We start from the raw sequence: 17,800 nt of genomic DNA on the forward strand, positions 1-17,800 counted from the left end.
AGAGCCAATTGGGTGCCGAAGTTGCAAAATAAGGCCTCCTTTTACACAGTCAATCTATAGTGGCATCGCTGACAAACTGGGAATACAGAGTACATCAGCTGTGTAATCACATCCTCAGTAGAGGACTGGAAACAAGACTGCCTGGCACCTTGACATCTCTGTGACTTCTCAGATGAAGAGTGGCAAACTTAGGACGAGGCCAGCTTGGACTTCTTGTGTTTCTTTTTGGATTCTGACTCACCCAAAGACTTGGATCGCAACAACAACCTGTCACTGGACTGGCCCTGACAGCGGGAATTGGTCTGTCTCCTTGACTTCGAGTAGGAACAGCCTTTCCACACAACTTGGAGTCGTGACCCAACCCCAAAGAACACACAAACACCTAGTGGGATCTGTCACAGACATCTGCTTGGGACAGTCCCTACAAGACATAAACCCTGTAATTTTAAGAAGGGACTTATTCCCTCTCATACTGGAAGGGCACTTATGAGACAAAAAGCTTTCAATGGTGAGAAAAAGTTAGGACCTAGTTCCGGATCTGCGTATAAAGGCGCAGAAAGAAAGGAACTGATACCACTGTGCTTAGGTAGCACCTACATGCAACTTTTGGGGCAGAGGAGACACACACATCATCACATACTGGTACGCATTGCCTATGCTGAAAAATCTTCCAGGTCCAGTCTGGTGCCTGGGGTCATATAAACGTGAGGAATCTGCAATAGGAAGTATCCGTCAGAATGTTTTTTAGTCGATGTTTTTCAAAACTGGGATGTAAAATTCACAATATGGATTACTTTCCTCAAAATTTCATGGGGAAACAGTTCCCCTCTGCAACCACTTCCTACCCCAATAATCTTGAAGGTAGTGCGCCTTAGTAGGCGGTTATTGATTTATTGGATGGATTATTTTAAAAGTCATCATTCAAAATGTCTAGAGGTGCGCACTTTTAAAAAACAAAAGATATACGCAGTCTGAACTCCCTTAATTTGTTTGGGCTCACTTGCTTGCTCTGTACTCTTTAAGATATGATTGTTTTTCTTGTTACTCTCTTAGAAAATCCCCCCACCCCCAAAAAAATATATATTTCTTATACATTGGTCTATTTCACTTGAATCTCCTTAATCATCTATTAGAAAATGTTAGCAGTGTTTCTTTATTGTTTGTTGTTCTTTTTAATTTGCAGTTACTGGAGTTCATTCAACTCTTTATTGAGATCAATGTATCTCAATTATATGACATATCATTAATATAATGAACCCCCATTAGATAGCAGAAGCCTTACTAATTTTATATTTGATCCCTTTTATAAGAGAGAAACTTTGTGCTGGGCTTCCTACTAGAAACGAAAACATGCGTTATATTTAAGGAACCAGTGGTTTCACCAGTGTGCGGAATATAAGACAATACTCTTAATTGCTGATTTAATGAGTCCCGTAGTCTCTCCCAGTCACTTTAAGCTTGGTACAGAACAATCTTTATGTGATTTTTTAGTGACAGTGCTGACCGGTGGAGTAATGGCACAATAGCACCAAAGGAGACTGAGGTTTAACTTTTTTTTGGCACCATATGACACTTTCAAGCACTTTCAGAGTGCTGTGGGGTGGGGGAAGCGAGGATAAAGGACGATGGAAACACTGAGGATCACAGTAGGAACAGAAACAGGCAGATAAATATTACAGTTCCTAGTTTGTCACATGGAAGTCCTTTACACCCAAGATTACGTAGAGTTTCTTCCTCTGAACCGACGAAGAGGGTGAGGTTAATTATTCCCTCCGAAGGTAGTTTGTGAGAGGATCATAAAAGTTTGGTCTAATTTGCTGTGTAATATAGAGATTACCGTGAATGACAGTACTCTTGAACAGAAAACCATTCAGAGGAGGATTATTACAGAAAAGTCCTAGAGAACAGCATAATCTTCAATCCTTTCCAGAACTTGTACTCGTCTAGCCTTTGTCCTAGTGATGGGTTCAGTCTGTTCCAGGACCCAGGGCCTTGTGTTGACAGGGTTTTACCACCTGTGTCCTTGTTGTGGAAAGGTTCTGGGGTGATCCTGTATTGGACGCCAGCCTCAAATTGCCGGCTGACTTGTAGTGATGAATGAGCTCGATCAGGTACTTAGGAGACAAATAAATCCTAATCGTTATACAAATCATCTGGAATTTTAACAATTGTTCAACAGTCAATCAGTGAGGGGAGACAGAGCAGATATTATGATCTGCCCCATTCATACAAGGGCCACTTTTGTCACTTGTTTTTCAACTAGCTGAAGTTATTTTAGTGCCTACTTCAGGAGATCTTTGTACATGAGGTTACAATAATTTAAATATTACAATATCGATGAACAGCCGAAGACTACTTAGCAATACATTTTGTTTTCTTCCAACCAGCAGTTACTTAGCATATAACACATCACATGTGTCAAGCATGTTGTTGCATATGACACTTATTAGTACATTACATACTATACACATAGCATTTATCACTTTCTCCATTACAACTGCAGGCGATTGTGATTGAAGTTCATGTGGCTACTGATCTCATTTTGTGTTGCTGCTGCACTTTTTACATTACATCTAGCCCCTGTGTGTGTCATTCAATCAGGTGGTGTAATAATGTCTTTGATGATATTAGTCAGCTCGTGGCTCTGGCTCCGTAGTCGCCTGCAAGTATTGAAAAAGTGGTTCCCAGAAATCTCTGGGCCGCGAGGCTTGTGGGATGTCTTCTGGGTAAGTTTCTAATGTTTCTTTGCAATAGGTCATGTCCGGGATCCAGTCTTTGAGCCTGGGTGGTCTTTTGCTTCCCCACCTTATTGCTATGCGTCTTTTTGCATGTAGTAGTGCTACTGCTAGGAATTTCTTGCGTCCGGCATGTTTGAGCTTTTTGACCCCTAAAATGCATACCAAGGGGGTATTAGGGATCTGTTCCGATAGCATATCTGTTAGTGTGGCATTGACTGCGCTCTAGTATGTCTGCAGTTGTGGGCATGCCCATGATACATGTAGAAAATCTGCGTTCTGTGCTTTGCACCTCTGGCAGGTGTCTAACTCTGAGGCTCAGTTTGTGTAGTTTAGCCGGTGTGTAGTATATTTGGTGAATGAACTTGAAATGTATAATATGTAAGTTGCAGTTGGACGTGAGGAGCGTGAGTTGTGTGCAGCTATATTGCCTGTCTTGCTCATCGATTGACTCGCACAGTGTTCTTTCCCATCTGCCTAGCGCTGCTGTAGGTTTCTCAGCCTGTTCATCTTGTGCAGCGTTGTGTGGTCGTGTTACCAGGTTTTTCCGGGTAGGAGCCGTCAGCAACATTTGTAATATGTTCAATTGCTCGGTTCGGCTCGGAAGATAATGTATAATGACCTGATTGCCGTGCGTAATCTTAAATATGCAAATTTCTTCAGGGGGATTTGGTGTGCGCATAAGAAGGGGTCCGCCCAGTTAATGAATGTGTTATGGGTGAATATTTGTCTCATAGTAGTTAGGCCCATCTCCATAAGCAAGGTTTGCATGTTCTTTTTTTGAGTTACTGTGAGTATAGGGTGTCTCGCCGTGGACAGCGCTCGTGCGTATACCAGTAATTTATGTGCTAGCGCATGCCATGCCCTTGAGGTACATTTGGCTGTATGTATCTTATCCCTTGGCGTGTACCGTATTGGGTCAGCAAGCAGTGCCTGCAGTGGGGTAGGAGAAATGCTATCTTTTTTTACTGTGATGTGAGGTATGTATGTGTGTGGTTGTGTCCAGTAGTGCGCATGTTGTGCTTGTGCGCAAAGAAAGTATAGATGGAAATCTGGTGCCCCAAAGCCCCCCAAGTGGTTTGGTTGTGTAAGTACTTTCCAACTGGTTCTAACCGGTCTACCAGCCCATGTCAGCCTATGCAGGAGAGGGTGTAGTTTGTCGAAGAAGGCCTGTTTAGCCATATCAGTATATTCCAGAACAGGTACAGGAATCTAGGTAATACTATCATTTTCTGTAGGGTTATTCGGTCCGCCATTGAGAAGGGCATTTTTATCCATCTGTCTATCTGTTCTTCTAGCCTCGCCATTGCCTTACCATAATTCTTCCTGATGACTAGCTGTGGATCTCGGTGAATCCAAACCCCTAGGTATTTAACTGGGTCCATCCGCCACTTTAGAGGGAATTCCAGATCAGGTTCCAATGTGCCCGTGGTAAGTGGTATCACAACAGATTTATCCCAATTTATTCGAAGGCCAGCATATTGCTCCTATCTAACATATTCACTAATGAGCGGGTTTAGATTCTTAGCCGGATATGTGGTGTAGAGGACCATGTCATCGGCGTACAATGCTATCCCGATTGGCCGGAGGCCAAATTGTAGGGCCCTGTCGGAGTGCTTCTGGCGAATTTTACAGGCCAGCGGCTCTAGGATTATATCAAAAAGCATTGGTGACAGTGGGCAGCCCTGCCTAGTACCCTGTGTAACCTCTATGGGGTTGGATGTGTAGCCATTTATCATGACCCGTGCCTTGTGCGCTGCATATAGCAGGGAGATCCACTTTCAAAAGGGTTCAGGGAATCCCATCTTGCGAAGGGTGACAAACAAAGTCCCACTCCACCGAATCAAAATCCTTGGCGACATCTAAAAGAGCCACGGCCGCTGGCACATCCGGATCTATCTGGTGGAATAATGAAAAGATGGTTTGTATATTTTGAGTGGTAGACCATGTCGGCATGAAGCCTGCCTGGTCTGGTAGTACTAAATTGCAAAGTAGTGGTTGTATTCTATTTGCAATTATTTTAGCTAAGATCTTAGCGTCTATGTTTATCAGGGATAAGGGCCTACATGATTTGCACTCAGTTGGGTCCTTACCTGGTTTTGGGAGTGCTATTAGGATTGCCTCGCTTAGTGTGGTCGGCAGTGTACCTTCCTTCTAAGCTTCTTCAAGCATTTCTGTGAGGTGTGGGATCAGTATATCTCGGAATTCCTCGTAGAACTCTCCCGGGAGTCCACAAAGCCCTGGAGCTTTGTTATTGGGGAGGGAGTTAATGGCGTCTATTATCTCATCCTTAGAGACAGGGAGACAGAGGTACTTTCGGTGGGTGTCTGACTGCCACGCCATTGCTATGACGTCTAGGTAGTCTCTTATGTCTGATGTGGAGGACTTCACCTGGGCAGTGTATAACTGAGTGTAGTATTTGGTGAAGCATTCTAGTATAGTTGGGGTGTCATATACCGCTGTGCGCTGTTCGTCTTGGATCGGCGTAATATACGCTGTGGTGTGATTGGGTCTGAGTTTATATGACAGTGCTCTGCCAGGTCTACCCCTTTCTCCATAGTTCCTGACTGTATATTTGCGCGACATGTATTTTACCTCATCATCTGCAAATTTGTTATATTTGTCAATTTGTGTTCTAATTTGGGCCAGTAATGTGTCATTTTGGGTTTCAGCGAATTCAAGCTGCAGCCTATTAATGTCAGCCTCTATTCTTTCCAGCTGTTCCTGTATATCTTTTAGTATGCATGCTTGTTTGCTTATGCACTGCCCCTGATGGTGACTTTGAAAGCCTCCCATAGGGTACTCGTACTCTGGACCGATCCGAAATTGTGTTCAAAGAAGTTTAGTATTGCCTGACGGAACTCCTCCTGAAATACCTGATCCTGCAGCGCCGTCTGTCTTAGTCTCCATGTGAACTGTCTTGGGATATGCGTCGGAATTTCTAAGTGAATTCGAACTGGGGCATGGTCAGATAGTGTTTTAGGGAGGTGTGCTACATCAATAGTCCATGTGCATACTTCTCGTGATATCAGTCAATAGTCAAGTCTGGACCAAATGAGGAGTATTGATAATTAGCACGTGCCTTCCCTCCTTTCCGATGTCTTTGTCTCTATATGTTCACTATGTCCCAGTCTGCCATCCCCTCCCTTAGAACTTTGGCCGAATGTTTACCATATCTGTCAGTTCCAGTTGACCTGTCCAATGTGGGGTCTAGGCAAGTATTAAAGTCCCCGCCCCAAAGGAAAGCGTCAGTTTGAAGGTCGTTCAACTGCGCCCAAATGTGTGGATAGAAAGAGGAGTCGATGGTGTTTTACAATTGATAACGTCGTTCCCCCGAAACCTCCCTGCAATATCACATAGCGCCCCTGATCGTCCCGTATAGAGTTTATAAGCGTAAAGGGTACGGTACATTTCACCCATATCAGGACTCCCCTAGCCTATGAGGAGTAGAACAAAGCCATCCTGAAAGAGGCCCGCTTTGCACCTATTAGTTTCTCTCTAGTTTCAGTGAGGTGTGTCTCCTGCACACAAGCCACATCTATCTTATGTCTATTCAGGTACGCCAACACCTTGCGTATTTTCTGAGGGTTGTGCAGAACTCTGATGTTCCAGGATAGGAGCGCCAGCGGTCTGCACTGTTTCAAGGTGTCATTCATCTGTCGATTCTCCGTCATCTATCCAATGCATATGTCTACGGTGTTTGAAAGTGTCTGTTTTGAGTCTGATCGCAATTTCGCCGCTGGTCTGAATTTTCTGTTCACCCCTTATACCCGTCCCCTCCACTTTCCCGGTACTAGTGGAGGCACATCCCATAGTAACAGTCAACATTATCCCCAAAATAGAAAAGAGAAGAGAAATACAAAAAACTGGTGTGGTTCACACGTAGGGGTCAAAGCTGCCCTCCTGTTGCTTGCAGCATAAGCCACATGGGACAACGCCCTTCCATGCATGGTACAACTACGCTACTTGATAACAGTACTGTTCCAGATTATAGGAGAACCTCTTATCCAGCAGCTGGCATGGGCCCAGCATGTTCAAGGCACACATTAGCTGTGGTTCCGCATTAAAATGACAAGCTATACATATCAACTGACAACTTATCTGGATCAGCATATCGTACACCTTCCAATGTTCGAGTTGATAGTCCAGCGCCTCCCGAAGGGAAGCACTCTCCACAGCATGTGTACAGGTCACATCAGTGTCCGACATGTGTCTGTGAGATATAGCTCATTCAACATCGGACATGGTGGATTGCTCCCCGTATGTACTTCTTGGTGATCTCCTCTGCGTGCCCAACTGGCCTTTTTGCTGTAAAAACGTCATTATTTCTGATGGTTCAGCAAAGATACGTGAATTGCCGTCAACAGTGATTTTAAGTTTGGCCGGGTATAGGATGGCGTATGGAATATTCAGTTCCCTCAGTTTCTGTTTTGCTGTAGTGAATTTCTTCCACTCTTCTTGTACCGAAGACGTGAAGTCTGGGTATAGGCAAATGTCCATGCCTTCATGGGATAGCTTACCCATTTCTCTGGCTTTTCTAAGAGCTGCGTCCCGGTCCCTGTAGTTCAGCATTTTGGTAATAATCGGTCTCCGTCTGGACCCAGCAGGTGGTTTCGGCGCTAATGATCTATTGGCCCGCTCGACAATAAAAACATCCGAGAAGGTGTACCGTCCCAGCATGGAGATTAACAGCTTTTACACATATTGTTCCATTGGGCCCGCATTTGCCGTCTCCAAAATTCCTATCAGGCGGATGTTGCTTCTACGGGACGGGCCTCCAAATCTTCTGTCTTTGCCGCCAGTTGTTTCTCCATCTTTGTTAGTTTTGCGTCCAGCTGTACTTGGCCATCTTCTGCTTCTGATATTCGTCGCTCCGCCATGTATATTCTTTCTGTGTGCTTATCAAGTCTTTCAGACATCCTGTCCACCCTGTATGTCAAGGAGTCAATTTTCCCATTGATATTAGACAGGACGGCTTGGAATGTAGTAAACATGGATTGTATGTCATTATTCGTTACCCTAGTTGCTCCTGCCGTGGGTTGCGACGTAGATCGGTCATCCATGCTTTGTTCCTGTTGTTTCTTAGTCTGGTCAAAATTGAGTTTTGGTTGGGTTCGATCCGGCTTCCCCATTATTCAATGGTAGGTTTTACCGCCTCTCAGGTGCAACTATGAAAGCGCCTCTCAACAGTCGGCTTTGCGGGTTAGCTCACACCAGCAAGGTCAGTACTCCAGAGGATAGCCTCCTCTCTACCGCCAAAGTATCCACACTTGTGTCCCTTAGGTGCTGATTCAGAGTGTTTGTAGGCCTCTGGTACAGTTTGTCGGTCTTGCAGTCAGTCCGGGGAAAGACTAAAAGGAATGCATTGCGACACACTCACCATTCACTGGCCCTGCATTCCAGCATCCTCTGCCAGGGTATCAGATCGACGGATCCCTGCGGTGTCCCCAGGCCGGCCGGCCGGCCGCCATGGCCGCATGACCTCGCGCTGCTTCAGTATATGAGCGCGATTGTCTTGCAGAGCTTGGGCTCTGGCTCGCAGGTCGATTTCCCACTGCTGGTCGAGCTTGATGCGTGGAAACGCTGGGAGAGGGTAATCATCTATTCGTGGCGCGGATGAGAGTGATGGGATTTACACCCAGTAGGTCTCGCCAGTTGCCCCAGGCCACGCAAGGACGTACACGCTTGCGCCGGCAATTGCCTCGCCCTGAGGAAGGATATGCAGCCTCAATGGTCCCGTTTCAATGAAGGCTCTACACCGAGTCAATATGCCCTCAGGTAGAAAGTCATGGGTCGCACTCCAACTCCACCCACCAGCAGGTGAACCCCAGGAGCATCACGGTAGATGCAGTTTTTGTAGCGTGTGCAGCCTGCACAGCAAACCCCTGACCGACCTACACTCTGCTGACGAGGAACAATAATTCCGAAACACCGATGTCCAGAGTTGGTGCTGCAAACTTGCTTAAACACACGAACTTTCAAAATAGCGCACTCGCTACAAAACTGCATCTACTGTGATGCTCCTGGGGTTCACCCACTGGTGGGTGGAGTCGGAGTGCGACCCATGACTTTCATGCCCTCAGGATAGGCCTGAGTGCTTCAAATGGCCCAAAGGTATTGTGTAGCTCTCTACACTCGCACGGCAGGCCCCAACTCCACGGCCCGAAAAAACGCTCATACGGGACCCACAGAGCATCCGCTGGTGCGCCACCGCCTCTGTACCTGGTCTTCAAGGTTGCAGTTCCGCTGCGGCGAGGGGCGCGAGGCTAAATCAGTAAGGCCCAGCCGCGGTCCCAGTCCGTACAGGACGAGCTGCTGTCGGGTCACTTGTGTTGTGTCGTGGGCGCTCTCCGCAGCCCACCCCACCCAATCCGCATGTGGAGGATGGTGTATCCCGATGACTGCAGTCTTGGGCCCCGTCCAGTACCTGGGGTCTCCAAGGCGCTACCACGGCGGGCACTCTCAGCTCGCCCGGCCGAGTTATGTGTCCTGCGTCCCGGCCTGGCTCTACTGTGGCCTGCTGATCTACTTTCACTTTCGCCGCCCAGGCCTCAGGTGTCCGCTCGTCGTTCCGGGGATTAGTATTAATTACGGGGTTCTTTAGTGGTGTCACACTTGGCCCGCCGCCGCCACTTTCGATTCTCTGGTAATTTCAGGCAGTTTGAGTTGTATTGAAGGATGGTTTTTGAGGATATTCGGGCGTTTGCGAGGAGCACGCTTAACAAGCGGCCATCTCGCTCGTCTGCTAGCTCTGCCACGCCCCCCCTCAGCAATGAAAATTAGGTGGGACGTCTATGCTTTTGAAGCTTCCTCTTATGTGCACTCTCTGGAACGAAACTCACTTGAATGTTAAACAAGCGTGTTGTGTCAAAAGTGACACAGAGATTGCTTATACTAGTTGATGGAGCTGGTGGGCTGGCCAACAACTGTGGCCAATGATTACCCAGTAAATTGGCCCAATCTTTCAAGAACAAAAGGGGGTTTCAGATACACATACTATTTAATGGCAGAATTTCCAATTTCAAAACAGCAGAATTCCCCCTTAATCAAAAACCATTCAGCAATCTTTCAGAGGACTGTACAGACCTGTACAACAGGACAGATTTTGTGGCAATTTTTCATCAAAGGATACGTCAGAGATACAAAACTCCTATGACTGTTGTGGTAATACTTTGAAAAATAGGTGCAAACATGCAAAGTCAGATTTCCCTTGATGGCATCAGGGGAGAAGGGTAACATAATGAACAGTGTTAAGGGGGATCAAAAACACTTTAGATACACAAATACCATTTAACCTTTTCGCCATTTCACAGCCTTCGAAGAAGGCTCCAAAATCCCTGTGTTGCCCATGCCTTTCATGTTTAAATTCAACGAAAAACAATCGTTTTCCCTCCTTATTCTGTTTACAAAACCATTTTGAATCTTGCACTGAACTCGCTTCGCATGGTAAAAACACACAGATAACTACTAGCTATATTTAATCAATCGTGATTTCTTCCTTTCCCCTCTCTGTTACAATAGTAATCCTAAAGTAATACATCATTACCATTTGCACTTCATCTTTGCATTATTTTATGAACCATGTTGTATTAAGCTATTGACAGCTCTGTCATTTATGTCCCTGCAGTACCAATCAGTTATACAAATATTACCGCGAAAGATTTATTGGCAATACTGCTTGCATGGAAGAGTGACTGCTGTCTGAAAAAAGACGACAGGCATGTAAATTGTGACTGCAATTTTATGGCAGAAATGTAGCACCTTCTCACAGGGTGGGTGGGTGCCTAAAGATCGCCTGGCTTGGCTTAGACAAAGCAGGTGTGAGTTGCTTGGAGTTGGCTTGTCTGCCTCTAATGGTAATCAGAAGAAAAAAACGTACCTGCACGGTCCTGGGAGTGCTATCGACGGTGACGGACGTTAAAGGTGAAGCCAGGTTCCACTCACTGGTCACATTCAGTTTCGTGCCATCAACCTCCACCTAAGAGACCAAACGAAGACCATTATTACGGTGACAGACAGCAGCCCGATTCCAGGTTCATTAAGGCGTACAAGGCGGCCGTCCTTTTGAACAGATGGCACCCAACAACCTGTCATGTTTACCGCCTCAGCTTCAAGACAGGGTACAACAACACAGCCTTTTAGCCATCTCTGGGGAGATGTGCAACACCTGTGAACAGCTGCCTCAGGTACCAAGCTTTCAAGTCCTTTCGAGCACGCAACAGACTCCCAACTTTTAAACCCGCTTGGATATGCTACATTTACTGCAATTAGACAAATGGCGCTTCTAAATTCCAGTGACACTTTTCCAACCCGCACATCAGGGCTCAGCTTATAATATCCTCCCTAAGGAGCAACAAGTAACTTATTCGTGTATGTCCTAGTGAAGGGTTTCTGCATTGTTATCTTAATTAAACAGAAACACTAATTAAACCGCATGGCATTCATTGCGTTACAGCTCATATTCAGAAAACTTTCTGAAGTCCTGTCTTGTTCTACAGTCACAGCAGCTGGAGGACAGCCAGTTTACGTACACATTTACTTTCATGGCACTTTACAACAAACTTCTGTGCATTTGACATCTGGTTCGTGCGCTTCTGCGATTTCCCTGCTCAAGGCCATACTATTAAACAAAAGCGAGGTACTAAAAGTAAACTAAGAAAGGGGCTACCAATCAAAGCCACCAAACGAGAGGGAATCTAGATATGACTTTAGAGAATGGGTTATGAGCAACTGTTTGCTTAAATTAAGGCAATGAACAATTTGTTAGTGCCCCATTAGAATGATAATGGGAGTATACTGTGAATTTCAAGACAGACATTTCATTAGCACTCAAAATGTACACGATTCTCCCTCAAACATGAACATTAAGTTTCATTTATATCACCAGGGACACTTTGCTCTTTCCATTAGTTTTAAGAGCATCATAGGATGAGAGTAGATGGAAATGCATGGGCCTCCGATCGCCATCAAGCTTTTAGAACCCTGAGTGGTCGAGCCTTCACATTTTGTAGATGCATTACTCTGAACTGTCCACAAAAAACAACAGGGCAATGAGTGCAGAGGGGACACATGGGGGAACCAACAATCCGAAGTAGGTGCATCTTGACGTCCTTTTGCCTGAAATTGCTCACTTCTGCTCCCTTCTGTCGAATGGAGTCGGATACACAGCAACAGGCTACTCACACACAGCGGAGGTTGTGCACCTGCGGGCAAGTCCAATGCCACTGGGCTCAGACCCGCAAGAGGCACACTACCGTGGGGAGTGAATGGAGGTGGAGTAGCAACGGGTTTGATTGTTATGTCAGTGCAAAAAGGCAATAGTGAAAATTTGATTTCCAACACTATAATGTTACAGCAGATGAAAAGAGGCTTAGGATCGCACTGATGGTTCCAGACACACAATTGCAGTGTGATGATTATTGAAAGCTCACTTCTTCAGTTGCAGAGAAACTGTTTGCTGACACCACAGATAAAACAAAAGTTCACATCTCATTTCAGCCTCACTATGTTCAAGGCTATGGTAACACAACCAGGCAGGACATGAGGTCTTCAAGACAAGAAGACTGACTGACTGCTTGGTAGACACCCTGGCCAAACCTGCTTGCTCGTATCGACAGCCCACCCTCTAAGTATCTAATTAACATGTATCCTAAATTACTTTGAAGTGGATGAAAAGCAACCTAAAGTGCTTCCCAAAATAATATAAATAATTAATTAATAATGGTATGACTTTAGTGGGTTTGCCTCCGTTTTCATCCCATCTTCTAACGTAGATGGTAACAGCCCTTGTTTTAGCTTTATTACTGGACAGTGTATAATGTGGCCATAACTGGAATGACTTATAAAGGCATGTGAATTGATAATTCACATTTATGAAGGTTTTTTTTGCAAATAGCGTTTTGCCATTATAGACATTAGAGTACTTTACCTCTTGTAAGAATCAACAATAAATGGTTTTTTAGTATACTGAAGATGTAATATTTAAAGTAGACATTAAATATAAAAGCACAAATATATGTTACAGATCACAATTTAAATTATGTATGTCATACACTGAGATAACCTCCAAAATACCAGAAATTAGTATATACATCTTAAATTGATGTACAGAACGTCCTTGTGTATTTGACTAATCGTGGCACTTTACTTGGGATTTAGTATTTTTATACTCCGTACGGTTCTGTTAAGCGGAAAATTATTTGTTATGGGAGCTGTCTAACACAACTCAGTGTGTCCTGTGTTCTGGTGGTTACTGGCTGAATTATAGTAATGCTTGCTTGAGATGCCCGTCTTGTAACTTGAGGGATGAGGAAAATGTCATAGTCAAAATGTGCCTGTTGTAGAAAAGACAGTGTTACGATCTTTTGCTGGGTCTTTCCTCTTTCACGATGAGGTTTTTTCTTCAATTTTATTTGTGCTGTAAAGTAACATTCTATCAATCTTCCGAGGATCCCAGTCAGCCCAGACCTAAATTCCTCGTAAAAATAGATCAGTGGTTTCCAAACATTTAAGAACCACAGCCCAATTTTTATAATGACAACTTTTGTGACCTACCTAGCTTTAATGGACATGAGGAGGGTGATTTTTTAATATAACTATTGTTTGGTAGCGCACTGTCATTTACAGACAGTACATTTTCCATTGAAATGGCCACTAACTTTGTATGGACATACAGTCTTACTGATAAAACTACATAGCACACAAATGATCATGTTTGGAAATCGTTTTTCAGTGAATATGTATCATTTGTGCACCACCAAGTAAAGTGTAATGATTTATTTTGATCCTATTCAAATCTTAACTACAATCACACTTCGGCATTACCAAAAATGTGGTTTCATTTTGTTTTTTTAACTGCTGAATGTGTACAGTTCATTTCTATTTTGTTGTTTATTACAAAAAATAACACCTTGCAGCATTTCCTTTCACACACACCTGTACCCAGCAAGATTGTCACATAATTCAATTTACTTTTCTTTGTAGAACTGCAAAGTGAGAGGGTTTTCTAAATACCCTCCCGATGAGGGAAGACATAGCCTGACATCCGACGTCTGCCTTGAAGTGCAGCAAATGTGACAAGGTAAATATAGAATTTATAAGACATCTTTATTTATTGCTTAGACTTTGGTGACTCACCCCAAAAAAAAGAAATCCGCTTACGACCCACCATTGGGTTGCGGCCCGCAGTTTGGTAAACACTAAACTTGACAGTATAATCCTCAGGTCTTGGATGTGAGGCCCCTCTAAGACAGTTGATATTCCAATGCCATTCTAAGATTTCTATTAAGCCGTCAAGTAAATTATTTTACTGGACTCTGAAACAGCTGGCATTTTGATACCCTTGAGAAACCTCAGTGATGTAATATATACAGTTTTGTTACACTGAACAAATGGAGAATAGAAAGAGTCATATTCAAATTAGTAATGCATGCGGTCATTCCTGAATGCGTGATTATCATGTTGCCATCCGCAATTGTCTCACTGTCAGCCAGCAGATTCTAATCCCTTGCTTCTTTCCCAGTACATATGCTTGACAAAGGACTTCCTGTGAAAAGTATTTATTTTATATTTGATTTTGTTGCCTCTCCTACAAGTTTCTCTTTCAATGTCATAATGACTTACCTTGCTTTCTAACCTCTCAAGACCTTACCACATAATTTTTAAATTTTGACTCAATTTATTTCTTGATTCCATGTAGGATAGCAGCTTGCGTGCCTGAGTGACTTTCATACTTTCCTAAACGGTATTCCAGTACTTTTCCTAATTAAAATCTTCTCCCCAGAAAGTCCTAAAGGCATCTTTCAGTAAACTCACAAACGCTTTATCAAAGTAAATGAATTAACCTTCCAAGATTTCTTTCGACATCAGTTGCATGTATTATCAATAAAGGAAATCACAAGTCATTAACACAGAGCATAACGTTTAGTCCCTATAAATTGGGTGCACCCAAATCCTCAGCTATGGGCAAAATAGTGTTCCGACCCTCTTGTCATACACCTCTTACATTTGCCAGGTAAAGAACTATGGTCCTCTAGGCCTACCTAGACCTTGTTTTTAAACTTGGAGGCCTAAAACCCCAGTAGCGGACACTTCTGAAAAATTAAAATCCGTTCTTAATTTCATGCCTTTGCCCTTTCTCATATTATTAAACCCCTTTCACATTTCATTCAATCCTTTTATTAAAAAAAAACTTACTTCCAATATTTCACACCAACCCGTAGAAAATGAAAATTGAGAAAATAACACATACGAATTCCATATCTAAGCCACGTTAAAAATACCACTGAAAACATATGTTAGGAAAAAGCAAAACGAAGGAACCAGAAATGGTGCTGAGCACAATATTTACTTAACAAAACACCATAGATTTCAATTGGTAATAAAACCAATAATGGTGAAAAAAGCAAGTTTAAATTAACAAGCTACTGCCCACAATCTCCTATTCAAAAAACGTATTTGGGATATGCCAAACAGTCATTGTGACCCTGTTCAAAAATGTTAATGAACTAAGTAGTCCCTTCAGCAAGTTTCGACATCATGATTCACATACCAAGAACAAGAACAATGAGAATTAGCAATTAAACATCAAGATAAAGGCAGGAGAGTTATGTGGGTTGAGTTATGGCTCAGCTAAGTAGCCGGCTCTGCCATCAATGTAAGAGAACAGGAACCAAATGAAACCATCCTTAATCTGGTAGAGTTATGCATCTATAGAGAAATCCAATCAATAAGGCATGGTTGCTCCAATCTTATTCCAACATTTTCACTCATGGACATCATCTCATTCACCAACTGTCCCAAAGCAGGTAGCGCAAACAAACAGAGTAAACTGCTTCATGCAAAATAAAAACAAAGAGAGAGAGTAAACAACCAAAAAGGTTGAAGACTTGATTAAGAATTTAACAGACAGGATACCCCATTACAAACTTGATGAAGTACACTCTTCAACTGCTCTATTCTGACTTGGTCAGACTATCAGTTTCTCGGCGGCGGTGTCTCTGCTGTTGGACCAACTTACTTAAACTGTATGATGGAGAAAGAGCCATCAAAGTAAAGATATCAGACTACCCTCTGCATTTAGAGCAAAAAGTCTGACCTTTTTTCTTTTTTCCATCACTGACCCCCTTTAGGGAGTTTGTTTGGAGAAAACGAAAACGTTTAGTGTGTGTTCTTATAAATGATGGCGGTCGTGTAGCAAACTATCAGTACCTTCAGAGGCACCATGGTGGCGATGGAGCCTGTGAAAGGCACAGAGATCACTGCAGGGCTAGCAGTGATCTTGGAATTTGGCCGGCTTTAGTCTGGCCAGAGTGGAGGAGGAGATGACTTCCTCCACCCTGAAAGACCCCGGGTGGGCCGCCTCTCACGGCCAAAATGAGGCTCTTTCTTTAAATGCAATGCTCAACAGGTAGTAAAACTAACAGCAATACACAGTGAGGGACACCAAAAGGAAGAAGTCCAGAGAATATACGCTAACAAAAGCAATAATAACAGTTCAGGTCAAAACAAAAAGATCAACAGAAACATGCACACAAGAGGCAAAAATATTTAGAAAAATAAAAAATACATACTTTACATATAAATATTAAGCAGAAATAGTCATACAGCACATCTAGTAACAGGCAATAAATCCACATAAAACGCCATAAGTTCATAATACAATTAATACAAATATCAAAGAACATTTACTTTTAGACAAAGTCTTCAGCCTCAGCCATCTCACAGCATACAACTCAATGAAATTTGTGCAGATATCAAAATCCTTCACAAATTTGTAGTAGGAACCTTAAGATTTGATAGAAGCTCCCATCTGTAGCCCTCAGTGAGGCTGATGCAGCACATTAAAGGCCTCCACTGAGTACCAACCATGAAGGAAAAGGAGGGCCAGTGTCTGCACATTTTGCAATTAAAAGGGCCGACTGGAAGGATTGGGCCTATGCGTGATTCCCAAAGGATGAGAGCTCTAGACATAAAATTATAAGGAAACCCAGAGAATCCACATAGGAAAACCACACAGGAAAACCCACTCGGAAGAAGATTAAAGTACAAACCACAAAGATTAATTTGAAATGTAGAAATCATAACAGAAGGGAAAATAGTCTAATCAATTCAAAATTATCATAATGCAAAGAAACGTGAAAGTGAAGGCAAATGAGAGAAGGTAACACTGCTGCTCTGGCATGGGCCTGCCCCCTCCCTTCTACCCTCCTCAACCTCCCCAACTGTCGCCATTCTCTCAATACATTATGCACCACATGCACCCGTGTTCTCCACAACCTCCCCAAACCCCATAGTTGCTGTTTCTTTAGCACACATATTCCTCAGCACAACGCCCCAAAATGTATTTATTTAAATTGTTTTATATAGCGATGGCTAGACCCGCAGGTATCATAGAGCTTTACATGAGTTTCAACAATGTAACAGAACAAGATCAACAATTACACATTACATAAAAAAATAACCAAAACATTAGGAGATGAGAGAAAGGAGAGAGAAAAGTAGTGGAGGGGAGATGAGAAAGGGGGGGATAAGAGAAGGGACAACAGGAAAGACGAAAGGAAGTCTGTCTAAACACTAACTGGGTAGGTGACGACCAAGAAGGGAATTTTCTCAGAATCGCCCATATGATCATCAGATTCACCCATGACCCAGACGAATGTGTGCCTCCTTAATGTTCAGCCTAAATTCGAAACCCCCTTTGGCACACGTGAGGGGAAGGAACATGTAAATTGTCCTTTTCAAATGCATTTTAACAGCTAAAATGTGGAACTCTTTGTATATATGATACATTGTGCAAATTGCAAAAACATTAATAAAAAGAGTTTTAAAAAATGCAAACACATGTGACTCAGTATAGCTAATGGAAGCTAAGGCCTATTTTAGTTAATAGCCAGACAAATGAGTCAAACAGCAAATTGTCATAGGGACTGCTCAGATTTATAGGCAGGAGAGAATTTTAGAAAATATTCTAAGTTCAAAGTTAAACAATGGCCTGATATCGAGTCTGTATCTATGAATAAGAGAAAAAGCACTGGCACTTATCCCCAAAATAAAAGCTCCTATAC

The 17,800-nt window shown here is 43.2% G+C and overlaps 1 protein-coding gene across 1 annotated transcript in view; it reads right to left on the minus strand.

Annotated features, from left to right (window-relative positions):
* Positions 1–17,800, minus strand: part of PCCA (propionyl-CoA carboxylase subunit alpha) — a 2,575,253-nt gene that overhangs the window by 728,637 nt on the left and 1,828,816 nt on the right. The window contains exon 20 of the mRNA XM_086934374.1: positions 10,615–10,713. Coding sequence (XP_086790500.1) covers positions 10,615–10,713 — 99 coding nt within the window. The remainder of the gene's footprint in view (positions 1–10,614; positions 10,714–17,800) is intronic.

This window comes from Lissotriton vulgaris, chromosome 8 (assembly GCF_964263255.1).
Source record: "Lissotriton vulgaris chromosome 8, aLisVul1.2, whole genome shotgun sequence".
In the NCBI taxonomy this organism is placed as follows: Eukaryota; Metazoa; Chordata; class Amphibia; order Caudata; family Salamandridae; genus Lissotriton; species Lissotriton vulgaris.